Source organism: Hylaeus anthracinus, unplaced genomic scaffold (assembly GCF_026225885.1).
Source record: "Hylaeus anthracinus isolate JK02 unplaced genomic scaffold, UHH_iyHylAnth1.0_haploid 0, whole genome shotgun sequence".
NCBI lineage: Eukaryota > Metazoa > Arthropoda > Insecta > Hymenoptera > Colletidae > Hylaeus > Hylaeus anthracinus.
Window position 1 is genome coordinate 8,214,259 of NW_026533254.1, and position 25,928 is coordinate 8,240,186.

The following is a 25,928-nucleotide window of genomic DNA, read 5'->3' on the forward strand; positions in this document are numbered from 1 at the left end:
AGTTGGGAATAGGGGACTATCTTTGGAGGCTTTTGAGCAAATTATTTTTGCAAGTGATTCTGTAGGTTCCAAGAGTCCTAGTACAACAGAAAATGGGATTCTTCATCAAGTAATATAGATTTCAATGAAGCTGCCATTGCATATTTTGATTTGGAAGTGTTTGGAGTTAGAAATAGGGAAATATCTTTTGACCCTTTCGAGCAAATTATTTTTGCAGGTCTTTCTCTACGTTCCGCGAGTTCTGGCACAACAGAAAATGAAATCCTTCATTGGATATGAACTGGTACCTATTTTCTACATAGATAGCCTTTCGATTAAGCTCTAAGATCTCCATCAAAATGCTTTATAAAAACTAGATTGGCTCTTAGACGTTAATGCACTGCGTTTCCTTTTTATTTTCATCGACCTCCATCTGGTACTCTGAATTACAGTGGTAACTTGCTATAACGTCGATAGGCATGCATTTATACCGAAGAAACTCTCGTTGCACGCGAATGCTTCAAATTGTTCAACGGAAATGGCGATCGGGGAGGAGTTTGGGGAGAAAATTGAATCGAGGCGGCTCAAAGCCTTCAGACGGAAAAATTACTGTGATCCCGCTGAATGTCGAGCGATCTTGAGCGCGCGGCAACCCCTCATTACCACTGGCTAGACTCTTCACCGTTTTAGTGTTCCTCCCTTCGGATCGACCGGACGAAGCCTCGAGAATTCGACGCTAATTTCGTCGCTTCTTAGTACAAAGTCACGAATTTTGTTGTAGTTCGAATATACGTTGCAATTGAACGCGTCTCAAAGGATTCTCCAAAATTTAAAAATTGTTGATGAGTAATTCCTGCACTGAAAGTATTCATTACTCTTTCTTTTTGTATTTGTATCAAAGAAGTTAAGAAAAGACGTGAATATACTCTTATTTGCTAGTGTCAATGTATAGCAATCATAGATCTAGCCACTCGACACAATCCATCGATAAATGTTACTACAATTTTTAAATAGAATCGCTCCATTTCAAGAATTACGAAAAGTCCCATAAAATACGCGCGCCTTTACCTGCGGAATGTCCAAATTCCACACAAATCGAATCGATCCGAGTACTATCAAATGACCCAGAGCCGCTATCACAGCTCGCTCTATCTGGAATGATCATCGAGAACGAGAGACACGCTAATGGCCGACCTTGTAGCGGTCGATTTGTAGAAACATTTCAGCGAGATAATCGTGTCCTCGATGATAACGAGTGGCGCGCAATCTAAGCGCCATTGGATCAGCCAGTTCGCTTGGTTCGCGATAGGCGCAGCATTCCTTTGGTCGTCGAACCCCTCGAATCCGACTGCATTCTTCGCTAATTAAAACTATCCCGCGCGCGAACGATGGCGAACCTTTCGCGTTTCCGATACGTTTCGCCTATAACCGAGCGACTCGTCGCGTAAACGCTGGTCTCATCCTGTCGAGGCTAATAAGTCCATTTTGCGTTACCCGCAGACGATGGAAACCGACGATAAGTCCGCGTGCAACTTGGTAAAGACAAAAAAATCCTGCACCTGCTCTTGTCGTTAACGCTCGTGTAGCCTCTTGGTAATCACTTAGGCCCTTATAGGGGCTCCATCACCGTGAGTCGATCCTCATTGTGCCTAAAGCGACCTCGCTTCCACCAGGCACCTGGAGAACATCAAAGACAACGTTCGAGACTTCGCGTCGGAACCCATTCCGAACGTAGTCTGGGAACCGGAGACAGTCTCCTAGCCCTGGAAACTGTGATCCCTTGTTTCTAGTTAGCGAGAACTGAGATCCCCCGCAAGATCGGATCAGTGACACTCGGCTGGCCGCGGACAGGCCTTCTGTGAGGCCAAGATCTCCGAGGGCTGATGAAAAAATCGCTAGTCAACGCTTTCGTAGACCGTAGGCCTCTCAGTCGGGCTGAAAAGCCACGGGAACTCGACATCTGAGAAGATAATCGATCGAAAGAAACGTTCCGACACCTCTGTGAAAGGTTGCTCCAGCGTACGAGCGATCATTGCGACGCCAAGCCCATTGCCAACTCGTAGTGTCGATATCAGAGCTTGGGATAGTGAGGGATATTGGGTGGATAGAGGGTTGAAGTTTTCTAGGGGCTTAGAAACCTCAGATTTTGGAATTTAAGTTGATCCCAAGCCCATTGGTAACCCGTGCTATTGGTAGCAGAGCTTGGTCGTAGGGATATTGGATGGATAGAGGGTTGTTGAAGTCTTCTAGGGACTCAGAAAACTCAGATTTTTGAATTTAACTCTTTGCACTGGAGAGGTGACTCTCAATCACCATTAGGTTTCGCGCAGCAAATTTGCAATATGTAATGTTTCTATAGGTTTAATTTCTTTGGAGCTCGAAGTGTCAATAAAATGATTGTCGGCGACGTAAAGGTGACCTGATTCTCAAATCTCGATAGCTCAGCATTCGTGGGAATAGAATGCTAAGAAACATCTCGAGTTGCTGGTAGATACCAGAGAAAAAGGCGTCGAGTGCAAAGGGTTGAGTTGATCCCAAGCCCATTGCCAACTTGTGCTATCGGTACCAGAGCTTTGTCGTGGGGATACTGTGTGATAGAGGGTTGAAGTCTCCTAAGGGCTTAGAAAGCTCAGATTTTGGGATTTAAGTTGGCCCTAAGAGTCGTATTTGAGACACTTTCAACCTCGAAACCTGATCAAACTTAACTCAATGGGACTCGAGGTGCCAGGACCTGGTGAATGCAAATGCAATAATGAATATAGTTATATTTTTGGAGTCAAAGAGTTTTATAAGATCTCACAGTCTTAACGCGACGGAGTGAATTGTTAGGACGAGACTAGACGATTAGACTACCACTCAGATCTAGAGCCTAGTCAGCAGGTGCCACCTGATACCCTGGACAATACTTCTTATCATCTCTACCGAACCTCTCTCATCTTTTTATGCGATGCAAAGTGAGGCCCAAGCCATCAACCATACTTAAACAAATCAATTAAGATCCCCTATGCTAACAGTCCAGGCATGAAGTGATCAAGATCGAGTATTCCCATCTCCAAAACCGATCCACAGGTGTTCCGACCTGCCAAACTCGAAAAAGAGACCAACCCCATGCTTTCTACCATCCCTATCAACTCTCACGCCTCTCTTGAGCCTTCTTCGCAACCGAATCCCCTAAACTCACCTAGGACGGAGAGGCTGAGTCCAGATCCAGGCCTGGGCGATCTGTGCCTGTCTGGAGGCGCCATGGCGTAGCTTGTCACGGGTGTAGGGCGCCTTAATCCAGTGGCAGGCTCGTTTCTTTCATCGCACGGTCACACACACGGTCACGCGCGAGCAGGATGATCGAGGTTCGTCGACACTGGATCGCGATCGTGATAGGGTCCCTCGGTCGGCAGGTCTCAGAACGATTCTCTAAGCTTGAAATCGCGACGTGCGCTAACCCCGCGGCATTGCGTCATCCTAATCTGTCGGCGAAACTCGCGTCTTCGTGGTTCCCGCGCGTGCACTCCAAATGGACCAGGCGCGTCGAGGTCGCAGCAGCGGTTAGTTCGTAACGCACGGAACGCTGGTCGAGCACTGACTGCCAGACGCGAACGCTCGCCACCTCGGCACCGGTCTACTCGCGTGACGCCTGATTGGCTGATTGGCCCGACCCGTCGACCGGCTCGACTGGATAGATGCTGGGTTACCAGAAGACTCGGTCCGTTCCTCACGGTCGTTCTTCCTCGCTGGTCTTGTGTCTGGTCGCGCGCGCGCATGCGCCTCGCGCCGTCTCGGGTTCCCTATCGAGTCTTCTGCTCCTCGAGGACCGCTCGACGTGTACGCCCTCGTAGACTCCTCAGGGCTCTGGGCCCTTTTCTCGCTGGGGGAATTTTAATTGTCCCACCTGAGCTGGTACAGGCAGACTCAAAATAACACCGGGTGAATTAACCCTTTGCGATCCAAATTTTATGGTTGGAAACCATTTTGCTTTCGTTTTTCACTTTTAAATGTAATCAGACGGAAGTTAGTCGCTCAGCTCGGGGACAGGCTTTGTGTTTGAGTACAGTGTACTCAGTACACTATTCGCTGAGCTACGGGATTGTGTTAACGTTTGATCACATTGGTCGCTGAGCTTTCAGATTAGTTTTGCCTTTTCTGTATTCTAGTAAGTCGGTTTTCAACCGCTGTCGTTCAATCTACGGTTAAGGACCTGTAAGTTTTTTTGATTTCGGTACACTTTTGTCGAGCCTCACTCGACACAGGATTGCAAAGAGGTAAACGGGAGGGGATTATATTATTAAGTTCTTCAGCTTGTTTTTGTTTTTGGGTGACGGAGCTGGTAGCAACTTTACGTGAAGTATAGAAGTTTTCGCTTTACTTTGGATACTCTTAAGAAATATATTCGATGTTCATAGTTTGTGATAACTAGACTGCGGATCTTTATGCAAAATAAAATCTTGGCGAACGTGCCTACAAAAATTGTACCTATATAGAAATTTATTTTATTCTGAAAATATTATAACACGAATTTGACTTTCAATCTTTTTTATATACTTGCATATTGTTTGCATTTTGTAGTTTCTTGCATATCCAAATTTCCTATAAATGCATAAAGATCCGCAGTCTAGTGATAACGAAAAATAAAATGGAGGTCGGTATCGTATACAATCAGTCCCATAAATTTTCGTACTCTCTATGTCTATTTGTATTTGAAGAAATTTGTTTAAATTAAATGGTAGGTTCGATGTTTTCAAGTGTATATTTGTATAAATATGTTGATGTTATATATAAATTTATGAGCTTACTCGTATGTATAAGCTTACTCATATACACGTTTATAATGAAAAATTCATTTAGTGATATCAAAACTATTATTTAACTTAACCAAACTTATTCAATAGACATAGAGTACATTTGTATAAAAATATACTGACTGTAAAATTGCAATCATATGCATCAGTAAAATAGGAATCCTACAGCGCAACAAAAATCACAAATATTTGATAGAGACTTGCCATCGGGAAAATATAGACAACAACTCTCCTACGTATACCTTTCTAAAAATGTTACTCTTCCATATTAAAAGAGCAGTGCTATGCTACCCCCCACCACGGTACCCCAATACCACTCAAGAGTAGAATAGGCTAAACTGATCGTATCTATCGTGAATTACGGTTTGTCTTATGTTGCCCTATCAGATAACACGTCGTCAAGATAAGTGAGTTTATTGGACGTAATCATGGAGAGTATTTCTGTCCAAGGTGACGACTCTGCGCCTCTTCCCATTCTGACGTCACCCGCTGTCGGACGGTTAGGTGTCGCGTAGATTACAGGTGGACAACGGGACAGTTCTACCGTGACGAATGACGCTAACCGACGTTTCAGGGGGTCTTTGATCCCTCTGACCCTTTCGGATATCGAGGGTACGGCTTTTGTAACCCACCTGTCCTTGGGGTCTTGTCCTTCCTAACAAAGGAGGGATCTTGTACCAGGTGATTCGAATGATTTCGAAACATGCCACTTGTTTCCCTAGAATGTTGCAGCGGGATCGTTTCAATCTAGGTGATTTGCTCGGTCCAAGGATAGGAATGTTTGCCACTCTTATCGCGGTGACTTCATCGTTGTTGACATAACGTAGTCGTCGCGGGGATACAACTGGAGGACTGCAGTTCCAGGGAGCTTACGATCTACACTTCTGCCCTGCGAGGGCAGCTCTGAGCTCTTGCGGATCCCCTTCGTGGCTTGCTCCTTCTTTCGGACCACTTTTTTCCGGACAGGAATTTTAATTGTGCCAACGTAGATACAGGTTGATCAGGGGGGCCAGTGGTCGTTAAGTGCAGGGGAGTCTGGCTCTCAACCAAAATAAATACCTACTCCATTTTGAGGAAATTGCTTTCATTAGCCCCTGGGTCTGTATAGAATATAAAAATTCTTTTCCTTTTAAATTTAATTCCGACTAATTTTTCTTTCAAAATTTCCGTCCTACGAATTAATAGAATGAAACATTTGTCAACGTAGCTCAAAAATTATATACACAGTCGATCCCATAAATATTCGTACCCTCTGTGTCTGTCGAAGAAGTTTGACTGAATGAAATAATAGTTTCGATATAACCAAATGAATTTTTCATTATAAGGATGTATATTGTCCGTGTAAGAAGTATTCGTACAGCAACAAAATAAATTGTTTCTGTGCGAATACTTATTACACCGACACACAGGGTGCCTCAGAATTGGTGTAAGAACCGGAAATGGGGGATAGCTGAGACGATTCTGAACCACAATTTCTTTTGCAGAATTAAATAATAGTGTTGATATTACTAAATGAATTCTTCTGACAACGAAACACGACATCATTTCCATACTGCTTCAACCATCTGCGCAACGATAGATTGAAATCCGCACCTGACAGTCCCGCGAGGGTTAATCCAGGTGCGTTTAACGATCGCGTTTGCAAATCTAGTCGTTCGAGTTCGCTGAAAGTGATTGCGGTCCGAATACGACGCAGAAAGCGTACGTACGCAAGCGTCGAGCTGGTTATGCAACCGACTTATTTAATAAAACAAAGTTACGACCAGTATCGAGTGGTAATAGCGCGCTCCGGGGAATGCTACTGTTGTTCAGCTGTCCAATGCCGAGAAATTGACGCAGCCGCTCGTTTATCCGCGAGGCGTGAATGCATTTAGATACCACGTGCATGCAAAGTCCCCTCGAAGTCCTTGCACGGCACGCATCAAGAACCAGGACACCTAAGAAGCAAAGGGGCTTGGAAACTAAGGTTAACATTTGCTATTCGATCCTCGGGAAGGTTAATCGAACCATGGTTGGCATTCGAGCAATCAATTTATAAATGTATTAAATAAAATGCGAGGTAAGGGGTTTCTTTGTGAAAATAAAGGAAGGGTGTAAAAGATAGATTGTTTTATACAGTCCCGTAAGAATTTGTAGTACGAAATTTTCGTACCGTCTATATCGATTGAAGAAATTTATTTAATTTAACACGTTCACGCCGGGGCTGTTATTTTTGTTTCTCGCCATGGGGCGGCGCAACGATGGACGCCATTTGATAGACCTGCGGGAACGAACCACCGGTGGTACACACCGGCGTGAATGTGTTAAATGATAGGCTCCATGTTTCCAAATCAATCTTTCATTATAAACCACAAATTCATTTTGAAACATGAAGCGTTCATTTAAATTAGAAAAATTTCTTTAATAAATATAGAGAGACCGAATACTTATGGGACTGACTGTATATGATCAATTTTGAACTTCTTAGTTCTATTCTTATTTGAGTTTGAAGAAGAAGAAAGCTAAATATAGCAGATGGAATGAATGTAGATTAGCAATAACCTTGTTAATCCTCTTTTCTCAAGGATTCTTCACGAGGATACTTAAGGAATATCGACACGAGACATCGTCCATCTTGTAGCACACCAGTGGTACCATCTATTCAACAACAAGATGGAAGTGGCTCCAAAGTAGTACGTATTCCTTATTCATGCTTCGTCCTAGCCTAACTTCCTATACCTTTGGGCGTCTTCAGAATTCCACAGAGACAAGTCAAGCAAACTCGAAGGAAATAGCCCTAACGATCCTCTTTTCTGGATCTAGGAATAGTAAGCACCCCGGAAAATCCTCGAGAATCTTCCGTTCTTGAGGCCTCGCGAGGATCCTCCAGGAACGAGCTAATCGGTCTCGCGAATCGCCCACCCTTCAGCACACGCCAGAAGGTGCTAATTACGCGATTATTCGACGGAAGTAGCAGGGGACGCGTACTCTTGGCCGCGGCGTAGCACGTCCCACGCGTATCGACGCGCGTACGCCTACGGTCGCGTAACGCGCGAGCGGAACAAAGGCACGGAGCCGCGTGGTCTGCGATCCAGGACCACGCGGATCCGTCGATCGTCGACTCGAGAATCGTATCGCTGTTCGCCGAGGCCGAAATCGAGGACGCCGTTGTCCGCGTAATTTTAGAAAAGCCCAGAATCGATTCTGCCCGCGAAGCAGGTGTACACCTCGTCGAGATACAGCGTTTAGACTGGCCGTACAGCGAACAGCGCTTTCTACTTTCACGTCGAGCCGCTGTGTCCGATGCACGCGCGATGGGATCTTTGTTATTTGGAGGAACACCCCAACGAGGCGTTCCTTGTCGTAGGTTTGCTTTTTTCTAGAGTTATTGCTCTGGCAATTGTGGAACAGCCGCTTGGTGAGACTTTGTTGCTGGTATTTCATTCTTTAGATGTTGTATTGTATTGTTCGTATTGTAGGTTCCCTTGTTATTGTATTCCTTGGCGCCCCCGCTAGGGATGTAGGGCTCATGAAATCACTGCAGCTGCGACCAAGCTCAGGTACAGACCCTGAAGCCCACCAAAATGCATTGACAGTAGGTACATCTAGACAACTTTCACATAAATCGGTATGCAGATCACTCGCTGATTATCCAAACGAACTACCCCATCGGGATCTTAATTTCTTTATTTAATAAACTTCCTGATAGTTGGTAGTGACATTTTAATAAACTTCCTTCCTCTAGCAGATTCCTCACGCGTAAATGGATATCAGAGACCAGCCTACTCCCATTGGAGATCTTAACCCTTCGCACTCGAGGCCTTTTTTTCTGGTACCTACCAGCAACTCGAGATGTTTCTTAGCATTCTATGAATTCTAAGTTATCTAGATTTGAGAATAAGGTCACCTTCAGCTCGCCGACAATCATTTTATCGACACTTCGAGCTCCAAAGAAATTAAACCTGAAGAATTGTATTGTAGTGTATGTAATGGTATTGTATATGGTGACTGAGAGTCACCTCTCGAGTGCAAAGGGTTAATTTCCCTGTTTAATGAACTTCCTTCCTCTCTAGTAACTTCTTCGCGCGTAAATGGATATCGGAGCCTGCCTACCGAATACCCCGTGATACTGATCGATGCAGCCAATCCCACGGAAAGGTTCCGTGCGAGTCCAACGGATCTCACTTAACTCGGATAATATATATCTCGCGTGCGCCGACAAAGGGTTCGCGGATCCGGAGGGATCCTTGGCCGTCGATCGACGCGCAAAGAAACGCGAAAGGAAGGTGTTCCAGGAAAGCTGAACCGGCATTCGTTGGCTGGCGGTTTTATCATTGGTCTAGCTGCCGATCACGATCCCTGTCGATCCTTTCTCGCGCTCGCTCCTCGCGACTCGCCTCGAGAGCGATGCCCCTCTCCTTAGGGTGACCCGATCTCGAACGCCGCGACGAACAGGTTCAAGTAGCCTCACCGGCGCACGCTCACGCCGGAGCAACCTACCTTCCAGGCTGCCAGCCGTGTTATTACGCGTCGGTTCGCAGACCCACGGCTCCTGGTGTGCGCGCCACCATGTAACAGGTTCCAGCCGCGGGGAAAGGCTACTGCAGCGCGGGAAAACCGGGGAAAAAAGACACCGGACGTGACGGTGAATTCGACGACCGTCCGCTGACCGCTGGCGAACCTGCAACTCCCAGTCTTACCGGAGGTGTGGTTGCTGAAGAGGGTGGATTGCTGGCATCGACTGCTGCTGATGAGCATGATGTTATATAGGAGATGTATTGGGATGTCTAGAAAATCTTGGAGAGTCTCTGGAGAGTTTTGGTAGGTGGTACAGGTCTGAATATATCGGAATGCTTGAAAACAAATAGCATGTGCACATCCATTAAAGGTGGGAAGGTTGTGGAACAAAATCGTTCAAAAATTCAATAAATACAGTCAGTCCCATAAATGTTTGTATCATGTACGTCTATTGAAGAAATTTGTTTAAATTAAATGGTAGGATGGATGTTGCAAAGTGTACGTTTGCGTAAATATGTTGATGTATATACAACTGTATACATGTATAAGCTTATCCATGTCGATCGCTTTACCTACAATTCTTGAACAATCCCGAGGCCTTCGATTGGGGTTTTCATTTGACTCCCATTTCTTGGATATTGGAGGCGTGAATACTAAAGAATGCTAAGGTTTGGAGGACGTTCTGAACTTCCTTTCGAATGGAACCACAATTCGGGTGAAAATGAATAGAAGAAAGTTATATCTCGAAGACAAAAACAAACGAATCCAAATGCAAACTACCATTTCCACCCAATCCTACGAATCCCCTCAATCTCCCCCCTCTAATCTCTCAACAAATCCCAATCTAAATGCAAGCTACCATTTCCTCTATCCCCTCAACAAATCCAAATCCAACTGCAAGCTACCATTTTCTTCAAATCCAACGAATCTCCCAAATCTTTCCCCACTATGCCCTCAACAAATTCAAATCCAAATGCAAGTTGCCGTTTTCTCCCAATCCTAAGAATCTCTCGAATCTTCCCCTTCTTCCCCCAAAAAATTCCTAACCAAAAAGCAACACAACCTGACGAAACCTCCGATCGATGAACGCCCTGAATCCTCCCACTCATTTCTCGCTGACTCTCTCATGGCATCTCTCGCAAAATTCTCCGCCAGCCACCGCTTTGTTCCGCGAAAGTACGCCCGTTGTTTCAGCCGACGAAAAGTATACGTCGGTAGAAAGTAAAAACTCGTACTCGCCAGATGGAAAAATGTGTAGGTAAAGACCCCGGTGGACGGATCCGCTTCGGTTGTTACATGCGAGCATATGTACGAGTACATATACATAGGTGTATATCGCACCTTTCAACGTAGGCCAGCGTGGCGGATGCGGGTGGGCGGACCGGGATCTGGCCTGTGGCAGTGCAACGAAGCTGGAGAGCCCACGCTGGAAACGAGCATCGGTAATTAAACGAGCACCTCGCTCGACGAACCCGTCGCTTTTAACGACGGATTCGTCGCTGATCGTGTGCGATCGCCCTGAGCAGCAGAGGTTACACGAGTTTCGCGGCTGACAAGTGATCGTGGACCTCGAACGGTATCGATATCGTCGATAGTTTAACGCGTTGGTCGCCACGTCACCCAAAAACACCTGAGAGGACCCTTTCTATAGTCTCCTACAGCGTAAAGATCCCAGCTTATTCGTGACAATTTAGTAACGAAATCAAAACTTGTAATTAATAAATTTAGTATTTTACTATTTCGTTGTACCCCATTTCCAATAAAGATAAACATCGTGAAACAGGAAGTCTCACTCCTCTAACGAATTAAGCTTTCCAGCCAACTGACCTTCCCATTCCCCGGTTCTTTAGATGCCTCGGCGTCTTGCCGCCGATGGTAAACCAAAAGGTCGTCCCCTCCTTTTAAAAGTAGCAGGGCACTTCTGTCAGCCAGGGCAGTCGGAATGAAAAATGAGCGTGGAACCAGGAGAGGGAGCTGCGACAAATTAACTACGCATGATTCCGCGACGAGATAGCCCGATATCGGTACCACGGTATACGAATCGCGTGTACTGGAAGGCAGGGGGCCCAGGGTCCGGTGTGTTGTACCGTGCAAGTCGGTCCTTATACGGGCCCCAGCGCGAGGTTCAGCCGCCACCGAGCAAAAAGAGCCCCCTGCGCCGCGGCGCTCGGCACCGACGCTTTCGGTGGCCCTTACGGGGCGACGTCGAGTGGACGCGGGACACATCGTAGCGTGGGGGCTCTCCATTACACGAGAAATCTCTGGTAATTGAATATTCCGCGTTTTTGCGGGGCCCACCGGACGCAAACGGCGACGGGAAGCGACGGAAAGGTAAAACGTAAATAACAGGCCCGAGGAGCCTGTCCCAGATAGACGCGTCGCGCGAAGAAGCGCTGAGTAATTATGGGGAGACCTCGACGGGGACCGAGGGGAACCATGGAGGATCTTCTGGACTGGAGGTTCTCGCGAACGTGGTCTGGTTGCACACTTCGAGTGGATTTTTCTCGTGTTCGCGAAATTAGGTGGCGAATCGAGGCTGTGTAGTCGGATGTACCGTGGTTATGTGCTTGGAGGGTTTGTATCGAAGAGCATGGTACTGTTGGTGGGCGAGAAGAGTGAACATCGAGGGACTGTCGTTGTTTAAGAGAGAGAAATATTGTTGCTTGTTCGAGGGTGCACCAATTTGGGCGAAAAACTGTTTTTAACATAGGTTCGTTTTTCTTATGGGTCAACGCTACATTTGGAACTTTAGAGGTTGTTGTTTTTGTGCTGGAGGGTTTTGTATCGAAGTGCATGGTACTGTTGGTGGGCAAGAAGAGTGAACCATGAGGGACTATTGTTGTTTAGGAGAGGGAAATATTGTTCGAGGGTCCACCAATATGGGCGATGAACTGTTTTTAACATAGATTCGTTTTTCTCATAGGCCAACGCTACATTTGGAACTTTAGAGGTTGTTGTTTTTTTCAACTGAAAAATATTCTTTTGGAATACGACTACTATGTCTATCTTTGAGAATTGTTAACAAGGAAACTGTCCAGTATAGTCGATTTTAATGTAAATACACGAATGAATACATATAATACTTCGAAGTATACCTCGTTTGTATTGAAAGACATTGGAAGATGGCGTCGACAGCCATGACGTAAGAGGTTCTGGCGGCAATTCGAAGCGTCAGTCGATCGAAAGACAAAAGCGTTGAAACGAGTGCGTGACAGGGCGACGGGGTCAAAATGCGAGGCGAAACGAAACTGTCGAAACTATTTATAGCGATGTCGGGCGACATTCCGAACGGCCGATGAGAGGAAATTATTCGCGTTACTCGTTGCTCCTGCCGACGCATTAGGTACAATTGGGTGCGTGGGCAATGTTAAACGTTAAATCGCTCGTCACGATAGGAGACGATGCGACGAGATTGCTCGCCCACATACGAATTTCCTGCACCACCGATGCGACCGTGCGTTATTCAGGTCTGGCCACTAAAAGCATCGCATAACAACGGCGAAACAATTAAACGGTGTGACGTGGCGCCCTTGTGACTATTCTCTCTGTGGATCTACCCGGATATATGACGGAAAATCGGGTCTACGAATTTGCAACTATCCGGGATAGGTCGAGATTTCGTTTCAAGATGGATGAGGGTAAAGCTGTGGACTTCTGAAGACAATCAACCGACACCCATGTATTTCGAGCTTACGAAAGAACTTAATTATTAATGTTGAGACCGTAAAACGAAGGTCACAACATGTGCAGGTCTAACCTTAACTAATAGGTTTAGGGTTTTTTTTCTGCGAACAGTTTTTCCGTAGTTAGTTTTAAAGAAAGAACAATTCAGGAACATTATATTCTTTAAGTTTACCTATGTCATCGTACATACGAATCCACGCGCAACCTTTCTGTTAAATGTGATTATTATTAATTATAAGAAACATTATAATCTCCAACAATTGCCAATACCTACAGTCCATAATTTTTTTTTTCTTTTTTTAAGGTTTTAAGACCTTATAAGATTCATTTCGCTTTACAATTTTGACGATACAGTGTTAATACAAATAACGTATAATTAAGAGATTATATTTTTAAATGGATAGAACACAGTCGTTTAGAAAGGAAAAGATTCGCAGACAAGCTTTGATGTTCGACTCGGTATAGCCCATGTTCGGCGAGAGCAATCGAAACAAGGAACTAATCGATCACCCCCCAAACCCTGTAATCTCTAAAACACTACTGTGCCTACGTGTCTAGTGTTACGTACACCTGTTTATCGTATAATAGAACGAAGTAAATATCTACTTTGCGATTGTACGATCGATTCAACCTTAAATTTCCACCCGGCGCAGCGCTGGAAGGGGTATCGGGTACGATCACCTTCGAGAGGCTCGTTTTGCAACGTGTTGCGCGCTGTGTACGACTTTCACGTTTATTAACAGCCCGGCGACGATGAGGAAAAAAAGGGACGAGGAATCGCGGATGTTCCGCGCGCCGAGAGAAATCTCTCCCCTGGCTAGGACGTTTATTAGTAACTCGTAAAACGCTCCGGCCGATTTAACGCACCTATTCATTTCGTTGTTACGGCGATTTATGTACACCGAAGAGACGGCTGGTCGGATGATAAACGACGATCGGGGCCGGTACTTTTATCGCGATAATGAGCGGTGCAAGACGACAAATAGTAATCGGTATTTAATTAGCTCCCAGCGACGATGACTAGCGAAGCATCTGCAACCCCGTGGCACGATTGATTCCAGTTTTTCCCGTGGAAATCGTTTTAAGGTAGGAGCCTGGATAAGTGACACGATTAGATTCTGGATGAGTGAAACGAAATCGTTATCGCTACTATAATTGTATCATCACGGGGTACGATTGATTCGAGGCTCAAATTCCGACTTGCATGTGGACCATTCAATTGGTCCTCGGGTAAGTGACATGATTAGGAGGGGGTGGACGGTGGAGCAGCACCAAAGTCATGTAACTTAACTATAACACCTAATGTACTAATCTAACACATGGTCATACTTTAAATTCATTTCATTCTTGCTTTACTTTACATTTGTTTACATATTTGTTTTTTATAATTCTCCTATTAAGGATACCAATCGAAGTTACAGCTCCCGAGGATCTCCATGGAATAGCATTGACCCTTATTATAAACATGTTACTCCCAATCATTTCTGTTTCTTTAACAGAATTACTGTTAACAACTGCTGAAGTTGGGAGCGGACGGTGGAGCAGCGCGCAGCGTAGCCTGAGTTTGAATCCTGGGCTTCAGTTTTTCAAAGTATAGCTAATAAAAATTATCGGAAGCCTCTGGCCTTAAAAGACGAGAAATGGAAAAATTAAGATGAAAAGGACAAAGATGTGTTACGTAAAGAGAAATATACACGGTAAGTGCAGTATGGATGAAAATAAAGTATGCACCTACACTGCACCTACCTACAAAAAAAACCTCAGTGACAACTCCTTTCAAGCAAGAAGAGACTCCAAGAAAAGATCAAGAATAGAACAAGTAATAATATAGAGACTCAGAATCGGTCACACGAAAATCACTCATTCGTATGGATTGTCAAATGGTTCGGCACCTACTTGTACTGACTGTAATGCGATAATCATAGTCGAATACATATTACTTCATTGTTCTAATTACCGTGAACTCAACAAAACCAGGTCATTATTAAAAGAAAATTTTGAACCAAGTAACTTAGATAACTTTATTAAGTTTGTAAAGGAAAGCAACTTACTAAACAAAATTTAGTACTCAATGTAGTCGCTAATAACCTAGGATGTTGATGCGACGTTAAATCTTTAAATAAAAAAAAAGAAAAGAAAAGTATATCCATGCGCTATAAAATAAACAAACTGAAGCCAAATCACATGATTAGGCCCCCGAATAAACGAGTAAAATCGTCCTCACTGGAGATTCATCACCTTCCTATATTACATTCGCCATGTTGAACGATGTTCAAGGTATCGAGCTGTTCGAGACATTTAGCTTGAAATAAAAAGGGTTCTTTAATGGAAAAGAGAACTACCTTTCCTTGAATAATTATTCAGAAGCATACGGATCAATCTGAAAGCGAGGCTCGGTTGGATCATTGCACCTAATCCGCGTAGAACGAATGCATTAAGTGAAGTAGAAAGTGATATTAATAATGGCTACGTAATATAGGAGAAAGAAGGTCAAAGGATAGACACCGTGGTCGGATATTGCGACCGTTGCAACGGTTCACGGAACAGATGAACACGTTAAACTATATACATAAATCACCACATGCATAAATCATACCAATATACGGGGTGGTCTACGCGAAATCACAATGTGGTGCAATAAATGTATGCCACATATAAAGCGAGGAGCTTCGAGCAGATCACCTAGGAGTTCTTCAACGAAACAAAACACGTGAACTCAGCCGAACTCCGTGACGCACCCTCCATGCTTCCAAGAAACCATCCTAGGTCACGATGCTTACGCAGGAGTTAAATTCGAGAACCAGAGGGAACACACGAAAGGATCGATCCCCCTCGAGGGGGTTAATGACGCGTCGAGGGAGCGAAAAAATGCGGCTAGGCCACGTCATTCGACAGGTAGTCGTCCTGGGAAGATCGTAGACGCTCAGGAATCCTCTGCGACGTCTTCTCCTCCGACCCAGCGCTCATCGAATCGGTTTCACGAGCTTCGAGGTCAGCGGACCTGTGGAAGCTCGCTGGAGATTCGTTTCGGAAGATAGAGCCGCTTGGAGACCAGGGAAAAAAGAAACCGGTCGTAAATTTCCGTAAATTCGTGCGCCGAAATATTATCTCCGTCGCGGCGCGACTGAAGAAAAATGCGACCCGTCCCGAAACCGCGTTGGAGATTTAAATGAAAATGCTCCGAATGCCTGGCGGTGTCCTGACCCCGCGGACGCCGCGATAAATCTGTCGCGGGAACGGCTGGAAACGGTCAAAAGTTATGATCCCTTCCGATAAGTAATATTTATTGTACGACGTCAAGTCGGTTGCGGATCCAGCGCGTAACTCGAGATCGCCGTGACCGTGATTGCATTTTCATTGCGCGAAATCGTGCTGATACATCCTTTGGATGACCACCGAACGTCGACGAAGAAGACGTCGCAGGAAGGCACACGTTATATTGTATTAGGTGTAGAAACCAATCCTGCGCCTTTACATTCAATCATTCGTGACCGAATGGAAACATTTACTTATCATTTTGTTACGTTAAAGTATCAACCTCCACATTAACGAAACAGGCATACATTGCTTCGAAATTTTGTTTTTATATGTGCTCGTTTTAATATTCGGACACTATGGCTTTTTCAGATTCCAAAAAGAAGTTTAAAATACACAGGTAAAATTTATCATCATGTCTCTGTAATATAGTCTCTATAATATATATATATGAATAAAAGATCTGTCTCAGCCAGTACCTACAGAACAAACTTTACGAAAAAAACCGTGGAACGTTCGCGAACCTAAACGTCCCACTCTGTACGTCAAACGATTTCCCGAGGTCCAGAATTACGGAACGTCCGGTCCGCGAGATCGAGGGACAAGAACTCTTAACGAGCCACGAGAAATGGCGGAAGAAATCGGCCGAGAGATAAGTGGCCTCCGCGGAATATAAAAGGCGTGAAAACCCCGGTCGAAAATACGACCGTGCGCCTGGCTATGGCGGAATGTATCGCCGGTACGTGTGCCGCATTTAATATACCTTCGAGCGAACTTCAGATACTAATTACGATTGCCGAACGCGAACTCGTACGCGCGAGGCTAACGCGAGCCGAACGTTATGCGTTCGTGCGCGCGTGTTTCAGGAAGAAATAACACCTCATCGTTCTTAAACGTCCAGGCGCGATACGGATACGCGCACGCGCGTGAATTATTCTCTGCGCGTGCATGCACGAGCGTATTCCGCCTAGAAAGCCTTACGAGACTCCGCAGGGTACTTCCCGTTGCGCCATTTCTAATTTGCTGGCTCCTTTCGCGATCAGAAGTTGGTAAAAATAGTAGCCATCCCTCGCAGGGTACTTCTCATTGCGCCATTTCTAATTTGCTGGCTCCTTTCGCGCTCAAAATTTGGTAAAAATGGCAGGCATCCCTCGCAGGGTATTTGCCACGGCGCCATTTCTAATTTGCTACTGCCTCTGCGAGTAAATTCGGTAAAAATGGTAATCGGTCCTTCCAGGTTGTATCAGACTTCTCCTCGGAAGTCGTGAGCAAACTAGAATTAATTTTGTTTAACTTGCGGTACCTTGCCCCCTCCAGAGACCATAGTCCGCGTGTCAAGCACCCCTTGCACCGAGGACACGCTTGGTGCCTGGTTCTTGGCTCGGTGGACTGGTCCAGAGTCGAGGAACGTGTTCGTTGGACACGCCAAATTTATTTAGACCCTCGCTGGGCCCGGCCGTTAAGCGTTTCACGAGGAACCAGGCGCCCGGGGGCCGGATCGATAAAAGTATCCTCGTATCACCGAGGGAGACGGTGTTTACGATCGCGAACGCGAGAAACGGTAATTGCCGAGTGAAAAAGGAGGATCAACGGTTTACAGTAGCGAATCGTGGCGAATTTATCCAAACTCGTCTGGTTCGTGAAATTCTAGGAGATAAGAAGACATCGTTATGTTGGTCTCGTAACTACTACATGATCCGAGGGATTTGTTAACATTCAACAAAATCGCTGTTGTCGTTGGGTATTCGACATCATAGGAAGAAATGGCGAGTTTGCTGCAATAGTAGAAATCAGTGATGGGCAAAACCCCTAGATTTCGAATAAATCTGAAGTTCGCCGATATGTTTGCCTCGTTTCCTCTTTTGAACATTTTTCAAGAAGGAAACGAGACAAACACATCAGCAAACTTCAGATTTATTCGGAGCCTAGGGTTTTGCCCATCTCTGGTAGAGACACTGGGTCGCGCGCTGGTCTCCAGCCGCCACCGGACGACGTCATACGCACAATGGCGGCGGTGCACTTGCCCTCAGGTCTCCACAAGAGGAACCATCACCCACACACCATGTAAAATATCCTGAAGGACCTTGACGGAGATTTCCAATGAAGTACATCAGCCAGTAAAGGGCCAAACTCATGCTGAATATAGAACTGGAAAATATTCCGGAACGTTCTTAAGCGTTCCGTTCAGACAGAGCGTCTACCTGCGCGCGTGCGAGCCACCCAACCCTGAGACCCCGTGAAACACATACCGTCGAATCGGCAGACCAATAACGCGGATACCTAGTCCGCCCACGTGGTGCACACCGGTCCCGTGGACGAGCATACACGCGAAAGTAATTTCGCACGTCCGTGTACGCGGGGAACGAACGTGAGAGGGGGGGCAGGGAACGAAGAAGGAAACGAGACACCGGTTTTCCAGCGGGTAGCATTCATGCGACCGAATGAACGAACGGTCGTGCAGACGCGAACACGAATTAAGCCTGTCGCATGAGCGTAAGTATGCGACTACACGGGGCGACGTGTCGCCAGAACCACGGCAAGCGCTTACGGTTTAGAGTGAATGGCCCGTCACGTGGGTGTAGTCGCGCGAGAACCGATACACCGGGAATGGATGCGACGGGGAGAAGCAGAAGCGTCGGATGGTTCGCGTCGAATTTCATGTAATCGCGGTCGACGAGTCACGGAAGCGTGAGAGCTCGTTGGGTAAATGCTGAGACGTGGTCGAGGTACACTGGCTGGAAAAGAATTCCTCTGCTGCAGCATTCTCTCGTGAAACCGAAAAGTAGTCGATTAGTAGCGTCGGTACCCGAAACCATCGATTTCGGTACGATAGTAAATGAAAAAACTGAGAGAGAAGCCTCTTTCTTCACTTCGAGGAGCGAACTTCAAAGCGCTGCCGCTGGCGTAACGGTGCAACGCCCACCAATGCGAACAGAAAATTTCGCGACGTCTACCAACTGCTGTCCTAATCCAAGGACACTTGTCAACAAAGATTATTCCTATTCCTGACCCGTTGACATCCCACACACCAACATCTTCGCTCCAGACGATTTCAATGGTTTTCTCCAGCATTTCTTTCACCAGGTATACGTGAAAGCAGTTCGCCAGTTCGTCGAACGAAGACTGTTTCACGGGTCCCAGTGAATGCAACTTTCACGGCTGGTTCGATGGACGGGGGTTCATTTGCAACACAATGTATGAGGAAGTGCGCGCGCGTGTTCGCTTTTGAATAGCCGGCTGACACATGGCGTCAGGGATCCACCGATCGATACGTGGTCTCCGAGCATGTACGATCCTCCTTTATTCGACGATACAATAGTGTTCGACGCCAGGTTTCGGACGTTGAGCGTTCGCCCCTTGTCGAGAGTCGTTGACACGGGATCTTTACTTAAGACTCTTTAGGCTAAAGACTTTAGCATCGATGACGGTATTAATTCTTCGCTGTCGGGTGTACGTTACAATTATTGCTGAATTAATTTGATCTAAATATCGTATTTAATCCAATAACAAAAACGAATCACATTTCTGTTTAAAGTCTTCGCATTTCATAGTTCTTAGAAGTGGGGGGGCGATAAACTGATATAAACATCCGCACTAAAAACTCTAGTTCGAAGGTTCGGGGGTCGGTTAGTTTAGAGACAACCTCGATAGTGAGTGCGGATGATGCCTTTCTAAGCCTACGAAGTGTCGAAATAAAATTCATTTAATAAAAACTATACTATTTTATGTTTGCATCCACCCATAATGCGATAATTATTTGGTGATTCATGATTGAGGAGTTCATTGTAATTTTAAAAAAGTATTTGTGGAGAGTGAGGGTCATTTGGGTGAAAATTGGATCGAATTTGGACTGTAATTGGTGAAAATAGTATTCTTTGAGGACTTGTATGTGGGGCTAGAGGTTACTGGACTCTGCTATGGGGGGTTAGAGGGTACCGAACTCAGTTATAAGGGGCTAGAGAGTGCTGAGCTCAGCTATAGGAGGATTAGAGGGTACTGAGCTTATCTACCGGAGGGTTGGAGGGTACTGACTTTACCTATGGAGAGCTAGAGAGTACTAAGCTTTGCTACCGGGAGCTAGAGAGTACTGGCCCTTAGCTATGGCGAGCTAGAGAGTACTTAGCTTTGCTATCGGGAGCTAGAGAGTACTGAGCTCAGCTATCGGGGGCTATAGAGTACTCAGCTTTGCCATCGGGAGTTAGAGAGTACTAAGCTTTGTTATCGGGAGCTAGAGAGTATTGAGCTCAGCTGTCGGAGGCTATAGAGTACTCAGCTTTGCCATCGGGAGTTAGAGAGTACTAAGCTTAGCAATCGGGAGCTAGAGAGTATTGAGCTCAGCTGTCGGGGGCTATAGAGTACTCAGCTTTGCCATCGGGAGTTAGAGAGTACTAAGCTTTGTTATCGGGAGCTAGAGAGTACTGAGCTCAGCTGTCGGGGGCTATAGAGTACTCAGCTTTGCCATCGGGAGTTAGAGAGTACTAAGCTTAGCAATCGGATGCTAGGGAGGACTAAGCTTAGCTATAGGAGAGTTAAAGGGTTCTGACCTTAGCTATGATGAGCTTAAGAGTACTAACCTTAGCTATCGGGAGGTAGAGAGCACTTAGCGCAGCTACAGGCGCCTAGAGAGCACTGAGCTCAATTACAGGAGCCTAGAGGGTATCGACCTTACCTATGATGACCTTAGAGAGTACTAGGCTTAGCTATCGGAAGCTAGATAGTACTAAACTCAGCTTTCAATGGCTACAGAGTACTGAGCTCAACTATACGATCCTAAAAAGTACCGAGCTCAGTTACAGAAGCCTAGAGGGTACCGGGACTCAGCTCCAAGTCCGTATACCCGAGCTTGAGCATAACATTGTTCCCGTAAACGAGATATGGATAAACGAGGTTCTACGGCAGTAAAATCCAGAGGATGTGCGATCCGCGCGAGCACAAGTGTCCCAACGCGCGAGTGTTGGTGATCGCGCACGTGAAACGGTTCGCAGATACGCGTGCGCTCGCCCACGCTCGCTCCTACACGCCGTCTCTCCTTCCACGCACGCGGGGACACTCGGTCGTTTCTCGGTTCATTCAGTCGTTCGAATCCTTCCTTCATTCAAGGCCCGATACACTTCGATCTCGGCGTGTACGAGCGCCGCGGCTCGTAAATAGGCACGCGTGTGCACGTGCGCCGCAAGCACGCGTGCGCGCGCGCTTTATCGAGCACCGAAGGGAAACTTACATGCGAGTACGTGTGTACAAGGGGTGTCTCGAAAGTATCGCGTTACACCGCCGTTCTCACGACTCCCTCGAGCGGAATTTGTTAGCATGAATTAATGTCGATAGCTATGCGGAGGTTGGAGGGGAATACAAATGAGATTAAAATATTCTATGGAAATTGAAATATAAAATTGAAACATGAAATTGAAACTTGGATACCAAAGGGGAAATACAGGCAACGGTGTTGGTATTGGTTCGTATTCGCTTCAACGAATTCGCGTCAGTGGTTGGGAGTTCGATGGATGGACGTGCGGCACAGGTTCGAAGTTCGGTAACCGTGCACTCGTTATACGAGATTCGCTGTTACTGTTACGTTGAATGGTTTAAACGCGATCGAGTCTCACCTCGAAATACAAAGAATTGAAATAGATAAATGAAATTAAAGGTCGAAATTCTTATTAATTACGCAATAACAACAAGGCAACAACTCTTTTCTCTCTCGACCTCCGTATAATTCCTTAATGGCACGAGACGGACTGTAATAAATCATTATCGCGCGGATCGTGACTGCAATTATTCCGTGATCCAGTTTCCCAAAAATTCACTCGCCGGATTCGTCTCTTTATTAACGAACGGTTGCACTTGCATAACGTAATCGTATATCCTCGTTTTTTTAATCCCCTGGTTCGATAAAATCTCAGACACGCACGGCGCTCGGGGCAGCGTTTAACGCCGCGCGCCCGGCCCGATTCGAATTGAAGCGATCGGGCGTTGTGCGAGGAAAAAACCGGACCGGCCTATAAACCATCGAACGAACGTGACACGCCAGCGCCGAACAAATTGCTTTCCGTTAATATCGGCCGACGATCTGTAACAATAACGGGTCTCGATTACATTTTACCAACACGTGCACGGGGCCTTTATCTGGACGGTGAGGTGTCGCGGCGCGGGTTACAGGTCCGACGCCGATAAATGCACTCGGACAGGTTGGGCAATATATCGCCCTCGGCGTGATTGGTGCAACCCGGCGGAGGGTAAAGGCCGATTTCCACGATAGCTTGTGTTGCTGATGAGAGGCTGGAGACCATTTTGAATTTTGGAGTCCTTTCTCTAAAAGCTCCTGTACGTACATTTTATACGATAGTTGTCTTATATATTGTCTATCTATGTAATGGATGAAAAGTACCCGTGACACTTATCGAACAAAGGACACTCACGCTCATAGAAAAATGACCACGAGCAACCGACTCGATTAGCTAAGCTTAGTGCTCTCTAGGTCCTGACAGCTAAGCCTAGTACTTTTTAGCTTATCATAGCTAAGGCTAGAACCCTCTAACCCTCCTGTAGCTAAGCTTAGTGCTCTCTAGCCCCCGATAGCTGAGCTCAGTACTCCCTAGCTACCGACAGTAAAACTTAGTACTCTCTAGCCCCCGACAGTAAAGCTTAGTACTCTCTAGCCCCCGATAGCTAAGCATAGTATTCTCTAGCCCTCGATAGCTAAGCATAGTACTCTTTAGCCTCCGATAGCTAAGCATAGTACTCTCTAGCTCCCGATAACAAAGCTTAGTACTCTCTAGCCCCCGATAGCTAAGCATAGTATTCTCTAGCCCCCGATAGCTAAGCATAGTATTCTCTAGCCCCCGATAGCTGAGCTTAGTACTCTCTAGCCCCTGATAGCTAAGCATAGTACTCTCTAACTCCCGATGGCAAAGCTTACTACTCTCTAGTCTCCGATAGCTGAGCTCAGTACTCTCTAGCTCCCGATAATAAAGCTTAGTACTCTCTAGCTCATCATAGCTAAGACCAGACCTCTCTAACTCTCCCGTAGCTATGCTCAGTACTCTCGTAGCGATTATCTCCAATGCGAATCGACCTTAACGCGTAGAAAAACGAGAGTCGAGGCGAGAATCGACCATCCGAACGCTGTATAATTTTCACGTAATTAGTTGCCCCGCGGCTACCCATTACGGAGTGTCGCAGCCCGGCTGGTCGTTGGTTAATTAAATTTTACAATCGTTCCTTTCGTCGTGCAAAAAAACTTCTAACCCCCGGCTATGAACCTAACGAGGTTTGCTCTTGACCGCGTTTCACCGGTCCTTATCATCGATCTTCGTTTTACGTTCGAGATACTTGCACTCGGGCCTCTTGGAGATCGAGAGCGATGGCTACTTATCTTTTGAAGACCAGTACATCTCTGCAAAGGAACTCAGGGTATTTATAAGCATATTTTATAGTAATAAGTCCAGTAACGTCATGATGCTATGTCAGGCTAGCGACTTTATTCTTGAATGATCCACTAAAAATTATGAAAATTTGCATGCTTTTTAATTCAACATTCATAAAAATATCACTATTGAATTAATGAAGTTCCTCCTTGGAAAACGAGTACAAATACAACCACATTAAAAATCTTGAAAAAATGTTCATTTTTGTCACTTCTAATCTAACTAAATAATTAATTAAATGAAACTAACTAATATCAATTTTTGTCGATGACACGTTTACCTGTCGTCAACCAAGTCTGTCATCGACTCGCAATTCTGCACTCCCTCGCAATAATTGGTGGTGGGGATGAGCAACGTTCTTATATCGAGGGACAAGTCCGTCGTTATATCGAGGGACAGCGCATACGAGGCATCTACGAGTGACGCGATCGCGAAGGTGCGCTCAACCCACGTCCGTAGACTCAAACTTTCTCGTACGAAAACATTTAATTCGCCATCTTTTTTTTCACTTATTTTTCCGCCGAGGCGATTCATTCCCCGAATATTCGCTCGACGCCGCGCCTCGACTCTCTCGCGTTTTTAACCGTAATCTTTTCGTTTACTCCTCCGGATTAAATATCGTTCGCCTTGGAACAGTAAACGTTACTTTCACGGTTTTCGTTCCAAGCAGCGCGACCCAATTAACGAAGAGGAGGAGAAACCGTCCCACCAATTAACCCTACACCCAGAGGAAAGGACCCGCGGAGGAATCGGTGCGTCGATTCACTTAAAGTCGCTACTCATCCTCGACCCGCCACGGATTAATCTTGTCGAAGCGTCGAACCTTGAGCAATTTATATTGGTTGTTACGGTGATTGAAGTTAGATAAAAGTTGGACCCATAGAGATGTTTATTAAAGAAATTTGTTCAAATTGAATGATAGGTTCGATGTTTCCATGTCAATTTTTTATTATAAACATATACATGTGTAAAGTTTATTCATGTATTAGGTTGTCCAGAAAGTTCGTGCTAATTTCTAAGAAAAATTCAAAAACACGTTTAACTTTTAATATATATTTATTGAATTACATAGGTGCCATTTTGTTCCACAACCTTTCCACCTTTTAAGGAATGCGTACATGTTATTTGTTTTCAACCACTTCGATATATTCAGACCTGTACCACCTACCAAAAATCGACATGGACTTTCCGGACAACCCAATACATATTTATAATGGAACATTCATTTGGAAGTATTAAGCTTACTATTCAATTTAGAGGAATGTGTTCGATGAACACAGAGGGTTCGAATAGTTATGGGGCTGACACTATATTAATCGTCGAAAAAAAATGCCGAAATAAGTTCGTATACGCGCGTGTCCGACCCGACCTTGTTTTCGACTTACAGATAGCTTCGCGTCTCGGTAACTCGTACTCGCCTTCGGAGGATCTGTTCAAAATGACCACCTCGCATTTCGATGTTACAGACGTCTGGGTCCTTGATCTCGTTATTCCTTCGATATATGTGGGCGTGTCTCTGATGATCCCTACAAAGTCGCGTCGAAAGGTAGCCGTTCCGTTCATTTGTTGATTACAAGAGCGCAAAGTATTTTTAAGCTTTATTCTGGTATGTCTTTTTATCATTCTTCGCGTTCATTAAATTCTTGGTGTATATACCTTTGCATTCGCTTGCAATTACTTGCACATTTTTCCTGTACTTTGACGTATCCATTAGGGATATCAGTACTACTGATTCAGTAGTTCGTTGCGAAGTAGGTGGCTAGTAGGAACTCACTCTGGGTCGGGTACCTCGGGATCGCTAAACCCGTACTGTAGCTGTCGTCGAGCATAGCTACAGCCCCTGAGGGTTACTTCGTAGGGATAAAGAGCAATAATTAGACTGCGGATCTTTATGCAAAATAAAATCTTCGCGAACATGCCTACAAAAATTGAACCTTTATAGAAATATATGTTATTCTGCAAATATTATAACATGAATTTTACTTTCAATCTTTTTTATATTCTTGCATATTGTTTGCATTTCGTAGGTTCTTGCACATTCAAATTTCCTATAAATGCATAAAGATCCGCAGTCTGGTAATAATACTCTAAATAAAAAGTAATGATAGCTTCTCTATATAAAAAAAAAAAAAAAAACTGAATGCAGGAAAGCAAAGCCTAATATCTCCTAAAAGTACTATAGAGGGAACGTTCATCAAGAGTTACTCTCCGATCATGGGTAAACTGTCTCAACTCGATGGACAAGGGCGCCAAAACTGTATCTGTGTGTCTACTTCCAGCCCCCAACAGTATTAAG

At 45.4% G+C, this 25,928-nt stretch overlaps 1 protein-coding gene across 2 annotated transcripts in view; it reads right to left on the reverse strand.

The window, feature by feature from the left end:
- LOC128887679 (protein TANC2) overlaps positions 1-25,928 on the reverse strand; it is a 70,735-nt gene that overhangs the window by 39,052 nt on the left and 5,755 nt on the right. The window contains exon 1 of one of the 2 annotated variants that reach the window (XM_054143858.1): positions 3,161-3,642. The exons of the other annotated variant lie outside the window; for it this stretch is intronic. Coding sequence (XP_053999833.1) covers positions 3,161-3,224 — 64 coding nt within the window. The 5' untranslated portion in view covers positions 3,225-3,642. Of the gene's footprint in view, positions 1-3,160; positions 3,643-25,928 lie in introns of those variants that run through there. 2 annotated transcript variants of the gene reach the window in all.